The 15385-nt window shown below is 43.5% G+C and overlaps 1 protein-coding gene across 8 annotated transcripts in view; it reads left to right on the forward strand.

Annotated features, from left to right (window-relative positions):
• Positions 1–3463: 3463 nt before the first annotated feature.
• LOC124046307 (grainyhead-like protein 1 homolog) overlaps positions 3464–15385 on the forward strand; it is a 32894-nt gene continuing 20972 nt past the window's right edge. For 2 of the 8 annotated variants that reach the window (XM_046366536.1, XM_046366538.1), the window contains exons 1-8: positions 3465–3636; positions 6124–6310; positions 6727–6800; positions 6955–7324; positions 7830–7912; positions 8287–8443; positions 8689–8800; positions 10380–10474. In XM_046366536.1, coding sequence (XP_046222492.1) covers positions 3617–3636; positions 6124–6310; positions 6727–6800; positions 6955–7324; positions 7830–7912; positions 8287–8443; positions 8689–8800; positions 10380–10474 — 1098 coding nt within the window. In that variant the 5' untranslated portion in view covers positions 3465–3616. Of the gene's footprint in view, positions 3637–6123; positions 6311–6726; positions 6807–6954; positions 7325–7829; positions 7913–8286; positions 8444–8688; positions 8801–10379; positions 10475–15385 lie in introns of all 8 variants that reach the window. The other 6 variants (XM_046366531.1, XM_046366532.1, XM_046366535.1 and 3 more) reach the window with 5 other exon arrangements.

Consider the following 15385-nt stretch of genomic DNA (forward strand, 5'->3'; position numbering starts at 1 on the left):
GACATTAAAAACTGAGGGAGATTTTACAGAAATTATATTACCAATCTTTGTGTCTGTTCTTCCAGTAAATGTGTTTTTGTAAAATGTTCAGTGTAAATTGTTCAGTGTAAATTGTTCAGTGTAAAGTGTTCAGTGTAAATTGTTCAGTGTAAATTGTTCAGTGTAAATTGTTCAGTGTAAATTGTTCAGTGTAAATTGTTCAGTGTAAAGTGTTTAGAGTTGTATGGTTTGTTCAACTTTGAAATCAATGGTTTTTTGTTTGACACACATTTTTTGTGAAAAATCTGAGTCTCAGTATAATTCTGTTACCGTGGAATTGCCCTAAGAGGAATACTGTCTGATAGAGATCTTCAAACAAGCATACCGTTGCTTTGTTCAAATAGGAAACTCTATTAAATAAATAGTCATACTCGGGTTTACTTAGTTTCATCTATAATACAGGAGAATTAGCATCCACCCTCATAGGGACAACGTAACATAATTCAGTCACTACGGTATAAGGCTCAGCTAAGACGAGCTAACAAACCTGGATAAGAGGATTCATTTGCATGTCATTTCCATGAGATCCTGGTTAGCTGTCGAGTGCTGGGAGTGTAGAGCAGGCTGTAAGTGCCAACGGTCAGGGATTCCAGGATTAACCAATGGGAAAGGGGGTGTGAGAGTGAACGGGATATGAGGCTTTTCCCGAACAAAACATGTATATCATCCCCAAACTCACTCAATAAATAGACCGTTTAACAGATAAGGATCAGGTAACCACAGTGAGCTGTTAACTGTTGGGAACCTCAGACAAACTCATGAAGAGATGATGTTATTTCTGATTTCACAAAGATAACATGATTACACTCTTCACTGATTGTGCTTTGTTCCTTAGACAGACTCAAGCCCAGACAATTCCCAATAAGACACTGAAAGCTTATAATCTATGTCAATACTTGGTGAGGAAAACGAAACTATCAGATGTTGCTAGCGAGCTTTAAATGGGCTCCCTAGGATTCCGAGCTGTCTTTTTTTAGACGGTTTTGGTATTGCACTAGCAAAATAACTATCTGATAATAATTCATATCAGAGATGCTGGTTTGGTGATTGATATAATGCAAGCGATCTGCCTTTTGATCTGCTGTATAGTACTGTATTTGGTCTGTATTTTCCACATGCAGAATGTACAGTAGTCATACGAAGCAGCAAAAAGCACCTCGTCGCGTCTCTCTCCACCAATCAAAATAGCATCCCCTTTTGTTGGTTCAGTTGTTTTGCGGCAGAGCCTTCTTTATCAAAGCTATGCCAAGAATTATTCCTTGGAACAATTTGAAAGTCTTCAAATTGACAGTTCGCTTCTCTCGCTGTCAATTCCTGGTTCTACTCTAGTGACGAGTCATAGTCTGGGGGCCTTGTGTTTCTCCTCACCACAGTCATACCGTATGCTAAGGAAAAACCCCCGGGGACTAAGTTCTAATGAAAGCAACGTGTCTGTTACTCAACTGAATTTAGACGTTGACGTTTCATATAAATTGTTCTACATTCGCGTTGGAAACAGTAATAGCTTGATTCCATTTGTCTGAAAACAATGTCTCAAGGTAGGATCACCTTATGTGTAACCTATACTCTCCTCATGAGTCCTATAGGTTGATCCCATGGGTTTCTCCTGCCTATTTCCCCCACCATGCTTTCACTCTTGTCTACACGCTCTACTACTTAGTCAACACCCAGTGTGTCTACGGCCGATCTCCAGACCTGGCTGCATGGCGGATATTCCTAGCTCTCTCCCTGCCTGTATCCCTATCCTCTGGTTCTATCCCATGCCCCAAGTGCAAACAAAAACAAACACGGCTGTCGGGAGAAGCAGGTGTCTTTCCAACGGGATAGATAAACAATTAAACAGGACGTGGGTGTGTGCATTCGGGGGGGGGTTGATCCCAACAGTACGTCAACTTTGCATCTTGCTGATAGAATCTTTAAAGCCTCCTCAGACTAAGAAGAACTGCTGTTTATTTTCTCTCCATATGTTTCTTTTTAACTCTGATCTGCGTAAAAGCTGGGTATTGACGATTAGAGGAGAAGTATGTTCTCAGTGTGGATTCCGTGTGAATGACGTGTGAATACTGTATGGAGCCAACAGTGTAAATGCTTGTCACGTTATAAATGCATACAATTCATTCATTTATTATTCACAAATGGATTGGTGGCAACATATTCCATTTCATTGCTTTGTGTAATACCAGGAGTAAATCGTCCATAAAATAATAATATAATAAAGACCAAAGTAACTCCCTTTTATTATTATGATGGTGGTAAATGGTAGAGATGTTTTGTTGTTTATGAATTAGAATTTTGGGCTTTTCTCTCAAACAAATTCCATTTCCAATTGGGTGTCATGTAATTGGTAATATCCAGGGCTTGGGCAAGAGCTCACTGAAACTGAGTATCTGACCACACCTCTACTACTCGAGTTCCTGCACCTCTACTACTTGAGTTCCTACACCTCTACTACTTGAGTTACTACACCTTTTACTACTTGAGTTCCTGCACCTTTTACTACTTGAGTTCCTACACCTCTACTACTTGAGTTCCTGCACCTTTTACTACTTGAGTTCCTGCACCGTTTACTACTTGAGTTCCTGCACCACTACTACTTGAGTACCTGCACCTCTAATAGAATATTAGCTAAAAGGTATTGTGGAATTCCTGCACCTAAATATAAACTATACCAGCACCCAAAATGAGTACCTACACCTATTTCAGTCCAAGTCAAGCCCTACTAAATATCCCATCAGGTAGCCTTGAGGTTAGAGCGTTGGGCCAGTAACCTGAAAGGTTCCAGGTTTGTTTACCAGAGCCGACAAGGAAAAAAAACAAAAAACATCTGTCTCTGTGCACTTGAGCAAGGCATTTAACCATAACCCTATTGGTGTCTCAGGGAGAGTTAGGATATTAAAAAACAAACACACATTACCATTACACACTTGTGTGTAACAGGACAAATATAAGCACCCCCAAAATTATTATAGTATTATCACCCTACAAGCCTTTGGTGAGCTTGACCCCAGACACTCTGATATGCCTCTTAAGTTGCCTGCTGTTAGCTAAAGCAATCAATCAGTTCACACAAGTGAGGTCTAATTAAGTGCTGAAGCTGGTTGCACCATGTAGTTCTTCTATAGCTTGATGGTTATCTTAAATCAACATGTATGCAAAGTAGAATTGAGCATTTTCTTATCCTAAAATAATACAAATTGTGATAGACAGTATAGGCTACAATAAAAGCACTGCATTGTGGGTCACCTTTAATTCTGTCACTTTCTGTGTCACTCTCTTCCACATTGTCTTACTCTCTTAATTAACCAAGCCCACAGGTAGAGCAATACAAAGTACCAACACATGTTAATGAGTATTGAGCTCCACCCCTTACCGCGTTGTAATCCAATCCGATGCCCTGTCACAGGTAAAACCGGCCTCATATTCTCACACTATACCCCAAAAGCGAGAAAAGCCGACAAAACCCGTTCAGGACACTTTTACTGTGGCCCTCATCTCAAGTCGTAATTTGGTTTTTCTGGGGAAAGAAGACGGATCGGATTTACAGTACTAACTAGAAAGTCCAGTTCCACCAACCGAGATGTCACAGGAGCATGACAAGTAAGTGTTTTTCAATCACGACTGGAAGTCCAGCGGAACCAACGTGTTGAACTCATACTGCATTCTCTACTCTGGTGCAATAATGACCCGTCGATATTTGACTGTTTTTGAGGGGGGTTTACCTGGTGCAGGTCGATTCTAATAAGAGTTCCCTGGACTGTGGGAAAGTGTACTTTTTGCCTGTCTGCCAAAACGAGTATGATTCAATATCTGTATTTATCGTGCTTGGGATCCGTGAGAGCGCCATTGAGAGCTTTACAAGCAGTTTCACTTGTCGTGTTCCAGCCTGTACGGCACAGGTGTACTGTATCTCTCCACCTGTCGTGCTAGATCAGGCGCCTGTTCCGAGCAACCTTCTGCCGTTCCGTGTGTGTTCTTGATGTGCGGTTCATTATTTGATTATGTGATTAGACTTTAATTTGAAGAAATTCGCCTTAATGCCCCTGGAGGTGTTTGATTTGGCTTTACCTTAGCGAGGCATACGTTTTACCTATTGTTTTAGGCTACTTTATTGAAGTTGAGCCATCCATATATTTTCCAATTTATTTTAGGTTTAAAATGCACTGTGATTCCTAATCCATGCTTGTAATGACATTTCTAATCAGAAATGGCATTTTAATCCAAAACAATATGAATAATTATTTGTATAATTTTTATTATATTTTTAATCTTTGCTCAAAAGTGGTCAAATGTGGATGTATTTTGTCTGAGGGCAATGACAATGAGACTGACTCCAGTGAAATCGTACACCTGTTAGGCGTTGGCCACCATAGTCAAAGGAACATTGTAAGCAAGCTTTCTCTCCGCTGTATTGCAGACAGACATACAGTCACTGGACGAATAATTTCTTCTGACATAATTATTTAGTTGATTGAGATGGTGAATGTATATTTTTTGTAAAAAGAAGGGATTTTGATATTCACAAACAGGCCATTGTTGAAAGGGAGGGGGGGGGTGCCTATAAATATCTTTTTAATGTAATTCCACATTTTAAAATGTGTAATTTAGGCCGGTGTGAGAGGCAATAGGGGTTCCTCTTCAACCTTTCTGGAAAAGCAATGTAGACTACGCTATTTATCCAGTGTCCAATTCAATTTTTTTTTTATCCAAGTATAAAATCGCTCATGCTCATTTGTTTTAACAATGTAACGTTATTGCGTATCCTATTAATTATATTGCCAGTTAATAGCGAATCTATCGGGTTGCAAAATCACTAACGCCTCAATTTTACCCGGGAAACAGTTCGTGAATGAAACAATTAGATATTGGATTATTAATAATACATTGACATTAACCAGCCAGAATAAAAGCATTTGCTGTAGCAACTATAGCTTAGAAGCAAAGGGAAATCAATCCGTAAATTCAGTGTGTGCCACTCTGGAGAAGCGTTCATGTGAATTGAAGATAGAAAAGCTATAAGTGTCTTATCTCACACGACCCTTTATTTTCTAGGATCATAGATATATAGATATATATTTATTGAAAGAAAGAAATATGCCTAGTGTAGCCTTTAGGTCTGAGAAGTCGTCTTTGTTTGCACTTTCAATGTTGTTCCCACATCCCACTTGAAAGATCTAGGGTTCTGTTTGTGACTGTAAAATAATGTGGCTAAAAAGAAAACTACTGAATAATTGTGTGACCATATAACACATACTGCACTATTCCAAGTTTGGCCTTCACCCGCAATTGACAGAAAGCCTGCATTGCTTCTGATAATACAATGGTGAAGCCCTAAAAGGTGCCTTATCAAGTCCTAGAAGAATAAGATTTGTATTGATTTCTTATTCTTATACACCCCCCCCCCCCATTCCAACTATCTCCTTCACTAAATGCCAGAAGAAGGTGTCTAGTTCCTCTTAGACCCTGACTGTCTGAGTTTAATGATGTGTAATTTGCTTTCTATGGGAGAGTATTCAGTTAAGCTTGGTGTGATGATGATGATGACGACAGCGATAAATGTTCTCAAACAGGTTCTCTAGAAATTAAACAACAACCCAGTCTGGTAAACCCTGGAATGTTGCACTAGATCCTTCTGTGTAGATAACAGACGGGTAACCAATAAAAAACTGTTGATCACCATGAGCTGTCACACTGGAAGAGCCAGTAGAGGTTCTCTCCTCCGAGAGACGCCATAGTCTCACAAGTTGCTGAGATTTGTTGCGCAATCGTCTTGCTTGTACAACAGGTCTGGAAGATAAAGTGTGACACTGTTGATCTCTCCAACCTGTTAGTCGGTTGTGAACAAGGCATTGATTGTTGCTCTGACTGTCTGGTGATGTATGTGCTGTTAGTCTGGCGTATGTCTGATTATGAAAAGACCAGGTAGAAAAACAGGGATCTGTTAACTACACATTTATAACTCAGTCCATCTTTAACGCGTAGCTTTTTATTATGATTATCATGCAGCTACTGGTATGTAGCACATGAGTTTCTCCCATTACATTGTGACGGCACTCCTCCTAACCCCCCCCCCCCCGCCCCCGCCAGTAAGAGGGCAGTCCTGGTGCTGCAGAATGAGCCCAGCTACGGTCAGCGCCGGCCATTCACCAACGAGGACGAGGCGTGGAAGTCGTTCCTGGAGAACCCCCTGACGGCCGCCACCAAGGCCATGATGAGCATCAACGGTGACGAAGACAGCGCCGCAGCCCTGGGCCTGCTCTACGACTACTACAAGGTAACATAGAAGTGACCGAACCAATGCTGGTTGTTACCGGTACAGACACTGTGTTCCCACACATGTGTCATGACACTCCTGTAAGGTTATGGCTGCACTGTAATTGATTATTATCAATTGATTGTTAAAAGCAGCACAGATAAGCACAAATAAGCACCCTACTTGGCGAGCATCAAAATGACAATCACACAATTTGAACCAATGTGTTCATTCATGTTTTTTAAACCCATATCCACTAGTACGGTCTATAAACTAAACGACTGAAATAGCTTTACTTAAGACCTGTGTCTTGCAGACTTCACTTGTGAAGCAGCCACAGCACAGACTGATTGTCATTTAGTTTTCCATGTAGACCGAGATGGTGCTTTTGGATGTGGTCAGACTCACACAGCGGCTGTGTTTACCTTCCCATGCAGGTTCCCCGGGAGAAGAGAACAATATCTCAGACCAAGACAGAGTCCCTGGGCTCTGATGTAGATCCCAACAAAAGGTACATGTAGGTATAACATCCCTTTTACAAACCAGAATTTGCCGTGTGTGTGTGTGTGTGAGACCTTGCCACCACACTGTCTATGGTCCTTATTTCATATTAAATTAAACCCCTGACATTTTACCTGCCCTGTTCTTTAATTGTTCTTGCTCAGGCATTTGATGGCCCCCCTGCAAGAGACTTCAATGGTGTCAGCGGAGAGCAGGATCCAGGTTTTGAAGGGCCCCTTTAACATTCTCCTGCCCAACCAGCTGCATGGCCAGGACAACAAGAGGGGAGTCCCTTTCCCCTCCCCGGACACCACTGTCACCGTCTCCATCGCCGCCGTCCCCAACTACCCCAACATCAAGATGGAGGGCTCCTCCAATGGCTTCTCTGTCACAGTCCCCAACCACTGCTCTGAGTCCGACAGCCACACGGTGGAGTTCGCCCGGCAGCTCACCCACAGCCAGTTCAGCCCCAGCACTCAGACCCGCACCCCCGACTCCACCTTCCCAGAGAACTATAAGGACAGTTCCCAAGAGGTGTGTTACACATACACAACAGCAAGAATCCAATAGCCTCTTCTCTAATCTAAACCCCACCCCTCCCCCACTATATCTCTCTCCCCTGTCAGACATGACCCTTTTTACCTGAGCCTCTGGAGCCTACAACGGTGGGTCTCAACCCTCCCTGTTTTATTTGAACATGCCAAAATAGCAGACCAGCGTGTTGTTATGCCATTGTCTCGCCCACACAATAAAGTGCAGTACTATTTCCCTTCTACAATAGCCCAAGCCCTTTCTCTCTTCTCTCCTCTCGCTCTTTCTCTATTTAACCTGGAGGGGGATTACCTTGGAAAGGGATAACCCAACGCAAACCCCTTCACACAGGGGAGGGAGGGATTGGAAGGGAAGAGGGCAAGCGAGAGGGAGAGAGAGAGAGAGCTCCCTAGACTCCCTTTAACCCCTGAAAGCACTAGGTACGGCCTCGTCGTGGATGCTTGTCTAAATCCAGCCCCTCTCCCACTCTCCTCTTTGTGTTCCGCAGGTGTTCTCCTTCCCAGGGGATCTCCAGTTACGCCTGGCCTCCATCGCGCCGGAGGAATACAGCGCTTTTGACACCGTGCCGGGGTAAGCCCGCCGGCCGCCCGCCGTCGCCATGATAGGCCCTGATAGAAGACTCCCGAGAATAGCCTCATTCACTACAGTTACCTGGGAGTCACCAGATTCCCTCAGTGTAAAAGGCACAATGCCAAACCCAATGTTAACAAGGGCCTCTGTGACACTATGAGGATTTGGTCAATGGGAAGGGCTTGATGAGTGTGGCCTAAATGTGTAGGCCTTCCCTTTCCCTAGCCTGAAATCCAGACCTGTTTTGTGCCAAACATATGACAGAGTACAAGTAGTGGAATGTCAACACAAAACAGGTCTGGATTTCAGGCTACTCTTTTCCCTAAAGGAAAATACAAATGTACTATTGTAACCAATGCTTATTTTTCTATTAGGAATAATTTTGAGTACACCGTGGAGGCTTCCAAGTCGCTGCGTCAGAAGACCGGTGACGGCACCATGACGTACCTGAACAAGGGCCAGTTCTACCCCATCAGCCTCAAGGAGATAGACAACAGCAAGCTGCTCCGCCACCCCATCAGCAAAGTCAGGGTAAGACCACACCACCAAGCTAGCTCATCGTTCAAGTACCAACACATGATCTGAGTAGGTCTCTCGTTTTAGAAGATACCTCTGGTGAAAAGTTAGACCGGAACAAACAGAGAAATCTTAGGCTCGTTGTTAGCTATTATGCTAATAGTAGCTTTTTAGCTACTAACAGGTCTGATCTCGTTAAATTGAATGTGTCTGTTGAGCTCACATGTTTGATGGCTCTGGGATTGTGTGCCCCATTTTAGAGTGTGGTGATGGTGGTGTTCGGGGAAGAGAAGTGCAGAGACGACCAACTGAAGCACTGGAAGTACTGGCACTCCAGACAGCACACAGCCAAGCAGAGGTGTCTTGATATTGGTGAGAGCCAATACTGTAGTCTACATCACACAAATCTCCACAAGAACTCTTAAAGGGGAGTTTAAAGGCCTAACGAATCCATTCAAGGCCAGATTTACGGTGCGAAGCACCAGTTACGACAAGTTTTCCAAAGAAAAGCAAAAAAAAAAACTGTCTAAAACATGAATTGCTTTACCCTTAAAGGTTGTTCATGAACCTGTTTTTATTACCACGGGGAAATAACAGGTGCAAAATTGGCATTACAAATGCTTATTAAATCAGTCCGCAGTTTCTTATGTCACATAAAGTCTCCGGAAGTACTGCCTGAATGGTAATGAATGCATTTGATCATATCTACCTAACACTCTTACCGTCCTGCAATACCACTGGTGTGATTCACTGTTGTTCCCTGACTTGTTGTGCAACCAATCACCCTCCATTTCCTCCCTCCTGTCACATGCTGTCTCTGTCTCAGCTCAAGGAGAGGCAGCCAGCTAGCCAAGGAGCCAGACAGACAGATCCACCCAATGACGATAAACTGGGCCTGTATTCAAAAAGTGTCTCAGAGTAGATCTGATCTAGGATCAGGTCCTCCCTACTCCATATAATCGTCATCTTATTCATGAATAATATTCTGAGACTCTTTATGAATACAGGCCATGTTCTCATTGGTTGAATCTGAACAAACCGCTTTAGAACAGTACACCTGATTGGATGAGGGTGTGGGTGGAAATGGGACAGGGCCAGTTGCCCTGTTTGTTAATGATACCTGTGTAAACTGGGACCCATGGTGGCTCCCTGTCAGGACAATACAGCAACTTAGTTCTCTGGAGGTAGACTGATCAATCTTACTCTGCATGCACACACTGCGAAAAGAAAGGTTTGTTCTGCTCGACAGAGGAAAGTACATTGTTTCACTTGCAGTCTGACTTTGATGGAAGGACTACGGGCGAAAGGTAACTGCTGGTACTCTGCTTGCTTTGGATTAAAGTAGTCAGTCAGTCAGAAGCGTAGAGGAACCCTACTTAAAATCGTGTGGTTTGTAGTATAGGGCTATAGGCCAAGGTGTGAAAGTGTATTGGTGAATCCTAGTTAGGAAGTTGGTTGGGATTGGTCAGAACGTAAAGTTGGAGAACCAAGCACCTAGATTTCCCAATTTATTGTGTTATTTGGAAAACATTTCTGAAAGACTTAACGATAATGCGAGACAAGAAGGCCAATGCCACAGTTGGAGCTTTTAAAAAAAAAAAATCAACACCTTTTGAGGATAAAAAGCTTGTTTGTTTATCAAACCGCTAAGTTGTGGGATGGGTCTTCACCAGGGCGGGAGCACATTTTCAGTAGTTGTGTCTAAAACAAGCTACTGACCTGCACTTCACTCTTCTGCAACTCTCCTAAGACAATGACAATGAAATCAACCATATCCTTCAAATATTGCCATCCTTCCTCCAATAAAATATCAGAAGTCTCCTTCCGCCTCTCCATACATCCACTTAGCCAACTTAGTTTCATAACTTAGCCACCACCACAGCCCTTTTTCATTTAAAAGTCTAATGTCAATGCTAACAGTGCAGTCCATTATGTGTCCTGTGCTTCCCAGCTGACTACAAGGAGAGCTTCAACACCATCAGCAACATTGAGGAGATCTCCTACAATGCCATATCCTTCACCTGGGACATCAACGAGGAGGCTAAGGTGAGACAGGAAATGTGAGGAATAAGGGAGTTGGAGAGAAAGTTGTAGGGCAACTTGATTTTCCTTAGAACACAGCAAATCAAATTATATTGGTCGCATACACATATTTAGCAGATGCTATTGCGGGTGTAGCGAAATGCTTGTGTTCCTAGCTCCAACTGTGCAGTAATGTCTAACAGTACACACATCTAAAAGTAAAATAATGGAATTGAGAAATATAGAAATATTAGGACGATCAATGTCAAGAGTCCGGATTAATCCTAGATTTAATCCTAGTAAGATTGACCTGTTTTAGGTCAGTTAGGATCACCACTTTATTCTAAGAATGTTTAAATTTCAGAATAATAGTAGAGATAATTATTTATTTCAGCTTTGATTTCTTTCATCACATTCCCAGTGGGTCAGAAGTTCACATACACTCAATTAGTATTTGGTAGCATTGCCTTTAAATTGTTTACTTTGGGTCAAGCATTTTGGGAAGCATTCCACAAGCTTCCCACAATAAGTTGGGTGAATTTTGGCCCATTCCTCCTGACATAGCTGGTGTAACTGAGTCAGGTTTGTAGGCCTCCTTGCTCGCACACACATTTTCTATGGGATTGAGGTCAGGGCTTTGTGATGGCCACTCCAATACCTTGACTTTGTTGACCTTAAGCCATTTTGCCACAACTTTGGAAGTATGCTTGGGGTCATTGTCCATTTGTAAGACCCATTTGTGACCAAGCTTGAACTTCCTGACTGATGTCTTGAGATGTTGCTGCAATATATCCACATAATTTTCCTCCCGCATGACGCCATCTATTTTGTGAAGTGCACCAGTCCCTCCTGCAGCAAATCACCCCTACAAGATGATGCTGCCACCCCCGTGCTTCAGGGTTGGGATGGTGTTCTTCAGCTTGCAAGCCTCCCCCTTTTTCCTCCAAACATAATGATGGTCATTATGGCCAAACAGTTCTATTTTTGTTTCTTCAGACCAGTTGACATTTCTACAAAAAGTACGATCCTTGTCCCCATGTGCAGTTGCAAACCTTAGTCTGGCTTTTTTAGGGCCGTTTTGGAGCAGTGGCTTCTTCCTTGCTGAGCGGCCTTTTAGGTTATGTTGATATAGGACTCGTTGTCCTGTGGATATAGATACTGTGTACCTGTTTCCTCCAGCATCTTCACAAGGTCCTTTGCTGAAGTTCTGGGATTGATTTGCACTTTTCGCACCAAAGTACGTTAATCTCTAGGAGACAGAATGCATCTCCTTCCTGAGCGGAATGATGGCTGCGTGGTCCCATGGTGTTTCTACTTGCGTACTATTGTTTGTACAGATTAACATGGCACCTTCAGGCATTTGGAAATTCCTCCCAAGGATGAACCAGACTACATTTTTTTTCTGAGGTCTTTGCTGATTTCTTTTGATTTTCCCATGATGTCAATCAAAGAGGCACTGAGTTTGAAGGTAGGCCTTGAAATACATCCACAGGTACACCTCCAATTGACTCAAATGATGTCAATTAGCCTATCAGAAGCTTCTAAAGACATGATGTAATTTTCAGCACTCTGGGATGCTGGCCTTCTAGGCAGCGTTGCAAAGAAAAAGCCATATCTCAGACTGGCCAATAAAAATAAAAGATTAAGATGGGCAAAAAAAACAGACACTGGTCAGGAAGATAGGAAAAAAGTGTTATGGACTAATCTTAAGTTTGAGGTGTTCGGATCACAAAGAAGAACAGTTGTGAGATGCAGAAAAAATGTAAAGATGCTGGAGGAGTGCTTGACACCATCTGTCAAGCATGGTGGAGGCAATGTGGTGATCTGGGGTGCTTTGGTGCTGGTAAAGTGGGAGATTTGTACAGTGTAAAAGGAATCTTGATGGAGTGCTATCACTCCATTTTGCAACACCATGCCATACCCTGTGGACGGCGCTTAATTGGAGCCAATTTCCTCCTACAACAAGACAATGACCCAAAGCACAGCTCCAAATTATGCAATATCTATTTAGGGAAGAAGCAGTCAGCTGGTATTCTGTCTATAATGGAGTGGCCCGCACAGTCACCGGATCTCAACACTATTGAGCTGTTGTGGGAGCAGCTTCATCGTATGGTCCGTAAGAAATGCCCATCAAGCCAATCCAATTTGTGGGAGGTGCTTCAGGAAGCATGGAGTGAAATCTCTTCAGATTACCTCAACAAATTGACAACTAGAATGCCAAAGGTCTGCAATGCTGCAAATGGATTCTTTGACGAAAGCAAAGTTTGAAGGACACAATTATTATTTCAATTAAAAATCATTATTTATAACCTTGTCAACTTCTTGACTATATTTCTTATTCATTTTGCAAATTATTTCATGTATTTTTTTCATGGAAAACAAGGACATTTCCCAGTAACTCAAACTTTTGAACGGTGTGTGTATGTATATATGGACATTGTGGACAGTATATGGATAGAATATGTAGTATATCTGAAGGATACATAGGATAGAATAGTAGTTATATAGGATGGCCTTGACTAGAAGGAAGTATATACATATAAAATGGGTAAAACAGTAAGTAAACATTTATTTAAGTGACCAGTGTTCCTTATCTATGTACATAGGGTAGCAGGCTCTAAGGGGCAGGGTTGAGCAACTGGGTGGTAGCCGGCTACTGACAGTGACTAAGTTCTGGGCAGGGTGGAGGCTGGCTAGTGATGGCTTAACAGTCTGATGTCCTTGAGATTGAAAAACAGATTGTATCTCTTTGCCCCAGCTTTGATGCACCTGTACTGACCTCACCTTCTGGATGATAGCGGGGTGAACAGGCTGTGGCTCGGGTGGTTGAGGACCTTAATGATCTTCTGGGCCTTCCTGTACCAACGGGTGTTATAGATGTCCTGGAAGGCAGGCAGTGTGCCCCTGGTGAAGCGCTGGGCAGACCGCACCACCCTCTGGAGAGCCTTGCGGATGGTGCTGTTGCTGTACCAGGCGGTGACACAGCCCAACAGGATGCTCTCAATGGTGTATTTGTCAAGGTTTGTGAGGGTCTTAGGGGCCAAGCCCAATGTTTTTCAACCGCCTCCTGTGGTTGAAGAGGCACTGTTGCGCCTTCACCACACTGTGTGGGTGGACCATTTCAGATTGTCAGTGATGTGTACGCTGAGGAACTTGAAGCGTTCCATCTTCTCCACGGCGGCCACGTTTATGTGGACAGGAGCGTGCTCCCTTTGCTGTCTCCTGAAGTCTACGATCATCTCCTTCATTTTGTTGACGTTGAGGGAGAGGTTATTTATCTGGCACCACTCCACCAGGGCTATATTGTCGTTGTAGGTAATCAGGCCTACCACTGTTGTGTAGTCTGCAAACTTGATGATCGAGTTGGAAGTGTGTCATGGGTGAACAGGGAGTACAGGAGGGAGCTGTGCACACACCCTTGTGGGGCCCCTGTAGTGGAGGTGTCGTTGCCTACCTTCACCACCTGTGGGGCGGCCCGTCGGGAAGTCCAAGACCCAGTTGCACAGGGTGGGGTTCAAACCCAGGGCGTCAAGTTTAATGATGAGCTTGGTGAGTACTATGGGGTTGAAGGCTGAGCTGTAGTGAATGAACAGCATTCTTACATAGGTATTCCTCTTGTCCAGATGGGATAGGGCAGTGCGATGGAAAATGGCATAAACTGTGGATCTATTGGGGCATTGTGACAAATTGCAGTGGGTCTAAGGTGTCGGGTAAGGTGGAGGTGATATGATCCTTAACTAGCCTCTCAAAGCACTTCATGATGACGGAAGTGAGTGCTATGGGGCGATAGTCATTTAGTTCAGTTACCTTCGCTTTCTTGGGTACAGGAACAATGGTGGACATCTTGAAGCAAGTAGGGAGAGCAGACTGGGACAGGGAGAGATTGAATATGTTCGTAAACACTCCAGCCAGCTGTTCTGCTCATGCTCTGAGGACGCGGCTAGGGATTATGGGGAATGTGAGGACAGATCTTTGCCTTAAAAATAATGTGGTCCTTCTGTAGCTCAGTTGGTAGAGCATGGCGCTTGTAATGCCAGGGTAGTGGGTTCGATCCCCGGGACCACCCATACGTAGAATGTATGCACACATGACTGTAAGTCGCTTTGGATAAAACCGTCTGCTAAATGGCATTTATTATTATTATTATATTATAAGTGTTTTTGAAGGATTAGGTGTAAACCTGATCACTACTTCCTTAATAAACCATAAACATTCTTTGTGACAGCGGCAGAAGACTCTTCCAAAAATAGACTGCATTTCCTTGATCTAGAGGTAAGGATGTGTCTTGGCCATCAAAGATGTCAGGTGATTCGGACCAATTTGTCAAAAAGATATCGTCACATGCTTTGTCCTTTTTTATTTTCTTCTAAATGCCGATTATGGAAGGGGTCCCTCGAGTTTTGATCGAAGAATAAATATGTTTATTGTTCCTAAGGGAGTTTCTCCTGTGTGCTGGGTGTTTCGGTTGCATAGACACAGGTCGGAGGTAGCCTATAGCTGCAGAGGTAGGTGTTTGTCTGCCGTTGAGACCACATTCTTGACTCGTTTTACCTGTCATCCCCATTGTTGAGCTGAAGTGATGCGCGTAAAAGGGAGGCCTTCGGGGCTAAGCCGAGCCGAACAATGGGAGTTGGAATGAGGAAACACGGCAGGGGGGCAGAAAACTGAATTTGACAGCTAGCGATGGAATCCTGTCCGACCGGGTTCGAGGCAAGAGCAGTATTTCACTGTCCCTGACCAGTCTGTTTGGTTGTGAGGGATGGCGTCAACTGTCAACCTCCCGGAGGTTTTAGCTGGCGCTTTGTGTTCGTGTGGTGCTATGACACTGCTACTGTTGACCGTTCGACAGTTTGACTGGGATGCTAACAGAATTAGGTTAACAAATAGACGGGCAGACACGACAATTCATCTATCCCCTCGATCCCCTGAGGGACA

Source organism: Oncorhynchus gorbuscha, linkage group LG10, assembly GCF_021184085.1.
Source record: "Oncorhynchus gorbuscha isolate QuinsamMale2020 ecotype Even-year linkage group LG10, OgorEven_v1.0, whole genome shotgun sequence".
Lineage (NCBI taxonomy): Eukaryota > Metazoa > Chordata > Actinopteri > Salmoniformes > Salmonidae > Oncorhynchus > Oncorhynchus gorbuscha.